Consider the following 4,970-nt stretch of genomic DNA (forward strand, 5'->3'; position numbering starts at 1 on the left):
CAGCATCCAGAACTGTAAGAAATAAATTAATTTTCTTTATAAGCCACTCAGTCTGTGATATTTGTTATAGCAGCCTGAATGGACTAAGACACCATGGAAGTTCCAAAACCTGCAAATGTAACTCACCAGTTAAATTTGTGTCCCTGAGGTTACTGAGCAGGAATAATTGTTGAATGGGGCTAACTAGCCTTCTAGAAATCTCTTCTCAATGTGGCTGTGTGGTTCTCAGGGATGACTTGATCTCATTTAATCATCGCCTCTACCCTCTGGAGTAGTGAAATGACATCACTGCTGCTCACCACTCTGTCAGGTCCTCCTGTCTTTCTGGCAGGGAGGATTATGCTTCCTTTCCCCCTTTAAACTAGGCTTAGCCATTTAACTTGCTTTGGCCAATGAAATGCGAGTCACTTTTGCACGGAAGCATTTAAACTCTCTTCCCCTGCTACAGTGATCTTGGAAGCACATGTTGGTATAGAGGTGCCTTAAGACCAACGCACCCTGGAAAGAAGAACCAACTCATGGAGAACAGCTGCCCTGGAGAATCACTGGACCCACGGCTCTACTATGGAATTGCTGGACTTTTTGCGTGAGTGAGAAATAAACTGTAGTGGTATTAAGCAGCTGAGATTTGGGGGTCTTTGTTACTGCAGCATAAAATAGCCTATACTTTCTGATACCAGTAAATATTATTACCTTAATTTAGAGATAAAGAAATGGTAGAGCCCGCCCGGCCTAGCCCCGCCGGCCCGTACGCGCGCCCCACGCCATTGGCGCCAGCATGTCGGGCCCCGGACAGCCGGAGCCGCCGCAGGCGGGCGGGCCGGCGGGCCCCGAGAGCGCGGACGCGGCGCTGGGCGAGGCGGGGCTGAGTTTCACGACCACCGACCTGAGCCTTGTGGAGATGACCGAGATCGAGTACACGCAGCTGCAGCACATCCTCTACTCGCACATGGAGGCGGCGGCGGCCGACGGCGAGCTCGAGACGCGCCTCAACTCGGCCCTCTTGGCGCGGAAGGCGGGGGTCTTCGCGGCGGCTGGGGGCGCGGCGGCGGGGGGCGCGCCGCCCGTGTACCCGGTGCTGTGCCCGCCTGCGCTGGCCGATGGTGGCTTCGCGGGCGCCAACCAGTGCCTGGGCCACATCGACTTCCAGGAGCTGCGCATGATGCTGCTGAGCGAGGCGGGCGCGCCCCCCGCCGCCGAGAAGACGCCGGGCGCCGACGGCCCGGGCGCCGGCGCACGCCGGCCCAAGGCGCCCGACGGCGCCGGCAAGGAGAACGTGGAGGGCGCGCCCGAGGCGCGGGCCAACTCGGCCGTGCGCGTCCGCCTGGAGGACCGCTTCAACAGCATCCCAGCCGAGCCCCCGCCAGCCCCGCGCGGCGCGGATGCCCCCGAGCCCGGCATGGCGCTCAACAATTTGGTAACTCTTATTCGCCATCCATCCGAATTAATGAATGTTCCTCTTCATCAGCAACAAAACAAATGTACAACATTAGTGAAAAATAAAACTGCTGCTGCAACTACTGCTCTGCAATTTACATACCCTCTGTTTACTGCAAATAGTTGCTCTACTAGTGGAAATTCTAATCTTTCACAAACACAGAGTTCTAGTAACTTATGTTCTGTACTTGAAGCTACCAAGCATCCAAGCTTTGCCTGAGCAGGTTTGGATTAAAGTAGGAGAAGCGCTATGTAAACAAGCAATAAATAAGAGGAGTCGGAGTAGGGTACGTCAGTTGGACACAAACACAGAACGAAGAGCCCTTGGAGAGCTCCAGAATGTGGGTGAAGGCTCCACAGCAGCGCAGGGTGCTTGGCAAGTCGGTGGAGTCGTCCCAGGCCACCCTCGGGGAGCAGACCCAGAGCGGGCCCCAGCGGGGCAGGTCCCAGCGCAGGGAGAGGCACAACCGCATGGAAAGAGATAGAAGGCGCAGAATCCGCATTTGTTGTGATGAGTTGAATCTTTTAGTCCCGTTCTGCAACGCCGAGACCGATAAGGCAACGACTCTGCAGTGGACCACAGCGTTCCTGAAATATATTCAGGAAAGACATGGAGATTCTCTTAAAAAGGAATTTGAGAGTGTATTTTGCGGTAAAACTGGCTGAAGGCTAAAGTTGACCAGACCAGACTCCTTGGTGACGTGTCCCACACAGGAGAGTACAGAGTAGCCCAGCTATGGAGATCAAGTGACTGGATGTGAACACTAATGCCTGGGAAGTAAACGGCTGTTCCTTCGTGACCCATAAACATCTCCTAAGACCCTGGAAGTTAGCTCTGATAGTCTAACTCTAAAGGAACATGATTCAGCTGATGGGACTCCAGTGGGGACTTTGAAAGCACATTTTGTAAAAATATTTATCTAAAACAAAATGCTTACCGATTAATGTCCTCTTAGACCATTTGGGGAGGAAGACATCTTGACAATTAGTAAGTAATTTTTCAATTATCTGTCTGATTCCATCATGTTTTCTTAACATGATAACTTGAAAAATTAACATCCTTTGTAATTTCTTTAGTCTTAGAAGGTACATTGCTTTTTACTTATTTTATTTACATTTTAAATAAGCCCCCTTAGCAACTAGAACAAGTTAAATTGTTCTTAACTATAAGTAGTTTGGACATTTTATTTCATTTGTTTATCGCTTCCCCTTGTAATGATTTCTAGCTGCATAGAACTGTATTGCAAAATGCAGTCCTATTTTAAACCTTTCTGCTAGAAATTTTCCAGAGATCTCCTTTAAAGGTACTTTTGTCCATAAATGAAATATTGTCACGGTAGATTGCTTCAATGCCCTCATTTTCATATTGAGAGTCATTACTTTCTGTGTAATAAACTGTAGTGTTTGGAACTGAGTTTTTCAAATGAGTGGCTTTATTTATTACAATAGATAATACCAATAGACTTTAGTGCAATACAGTCACTTTCAATAAATACTGTCAATGGGAGATAGTTAAATGTTCGTACACAAAGGAGGCAGGTAAATCAGACGAGACCTTTGTATGGAAGGGATACTGTACATTAAATTCTTTATTTTTTTTGTAATACTGTGGCCAGTCATTAATCTGAAGATTTCATATATCGTTTTGTTTCCTAGCTATAGATCACCAGAACACTGAAGAATAAATATTTGAAAGTGAAAGTGACCAACGATTGTTTCTTTAATCACCCTGTATTTAGGATATAAGTCGTATGTTGCAGACTTCCACAGACTATGAGTTCCAAAGAGATCAGATTAACGTCAATCTCCAAAATACAGTGGTCCTGAGCCCCCAGCTGCTTGACTGCAAGCCCATAGGCCTTGTCCCCGCCCTCACTCTGTTCAATTCTCCCAGTTACTTGCAGGAGCCCCTATGTGCCCTCAAACCAGACTGTCTGTTGCTGGCAGTCACCATGGACTGTCCAATGTTACTCCTCTTATGCTCCAAATCCCACTCATTACTGTTCACTGCCTGAGATGCCACTGAAAGCTGTCTCACCATTGCCACTGCTGGCTGGCCTTGTCACGGATGCTGCCCCAGGTGCAGTCTTGGCCGCTGATCCCTGGTGTGAGACGAGCCCGGAGTCTCACGAGGTCTCTGGTGAAGCCAGTTCCTTCAGTGCTGGTCCTCGGCCCCTAACAAAGGCTGTGTCCTGCTCAAGGAGCCAGGTGGGAAACAGCCAGCCCACGGTTGATCCCTTTCTCCTGGCCCTGCGCCTCTCCAGTGGCCGCTACACAGTCTACGCAACCCACTCACTCCTCTTCTCCACCACTCACACAACCAGGGGCTCCCGGGCAATCAGGGTGTACAAAGGAGTCAACAGAAGGAAGCCTGTGGTCCTTCTCCCCAGCTGCCCGGCCAAGATGCCCTGTTTGAACAATCCACAAGGATCTTGGGGGAAAAAAGAGCAACAAACAAGCAAAAACCTATAAATGTTCCTACACACAAAGCCTTTTTAAGTATGATGAAGAATTGGAAGAATTCTTAACTACATCTTTCCTCTTAGACTCTTGCATCTCTGCATGTGTAGGATGACAGCATATGGGTGTGGAAAACTGTACAAAATCTGAAAGGTGTCCACACCATATGATGGGGAACAGACTCAGAGAAAGAGTAGAAAAAGGAGATGAAAATGAAGGGCTGAGAAAGGAAGGGAGGAGTAACGAGGTAGGCATCCAGGCTGGAGCTTAATAATGAATGGTGTTCGCTGGCTCCCCGGGGAAGCCCTGGAGCCTCTACTGCTGATATAATTGAATTATTGATAGGAAATATATGAAGCTCTGGCTCAAACTGACAGCTGGAAGACAAGCTGACAGCAATTGAAATTGATTTTGCCCCCAATAAAGTGGAGGCATTTCTGATCTTCAGAGATGCTCAAGGCCCCTGTGGGCAGAGATGGTGAGGAGATCCAGGTTTTCAAAGGGTCTGTGACTCTCCCCGACCAGGTCTGGAAGCAGCAGGGGACCTTGGCCAGAATCATGGGCTTACCCAGTGATGTTATTTTTTTTGGTTTTTTTTTTTTTGTGTGGTATGCGGGCCTCTCACTGTTGTGGCCTCTTGCGTTGCAGAGCACAGGCTCTGGACGCGCAGACTTAGTGGCCATGGCTCACGGGCCGAGCCGCTCCGCGGCATGTGGGATCCTCCCAGACTGGGGCACGAACCCATGTCCCCTGCATGAGCAGGCAGACTCTCAACCACTGCGCCACCAGGGAAGCCCTGTTATTTTTTTTTTTTTTTTAATTTTTATTGGAGTAGAGTTGATTTACAATGTTGTATTAGCTTCAGGTGTACAGCAAAGTGAATCAGTTATACATATACATATATCCATTCTTTTTTAGATTCTTTTCCCATATAGGCCATTACAGAGTATTGAGTAGAGTTCCCTGTGCTATACAGTAGGCCCTTATTAGTTATCTATTTTATATACAGTAGTGTGTATATGTCAATCCCAGTCTCCCAGTTTATCTCTCCCCCCTTCCCCCGTGATGTTCTT

At 48.6% G+C, this 4,970-nt stretch overlaps 1 protein-coding gene across 1 annotated transcript; it reads left to right on the forward strand.

Annotated features, from left to right (window-relative positions):
- Positions 1-778: 778 nt before the first annotated feature.
- On the forward strand, positions 779-3,452 carry LOC101316233 (transcription factor-like 5 protein). Its single transcript, XM_033842874.1, has 3 exons — positions 779-1,413; positions 1,601-1,646; positions 3,273-3,452. The coding sequence occupies exons 1-3, from the start codon at positions 779-781 to the stop codon at positions 3,450-3,452; spliced, it is 861 nt and encodes a 286-aa protein (XP_033698765.1).
- The last annotated feature ends 1,518 nt before the right edge of the window (positions 3,453-4,970 follow it).

The sequence above is a fragment of the Tursiops truncatus genome, chromosome 17 (assembly GCF_011762595.2).
Source record: "Tursiops truncatus isolate mTurTru1 chromosome 17, mTurTru1.mat.Y, whole genome shotgun sequence".
NCBI classification, from domain to species: Eukaryota; Metazoa; Chordata; class Mammalia; order Artiodactyla; family Delphinidae; genus Tursiops; species Tursiops truncatus.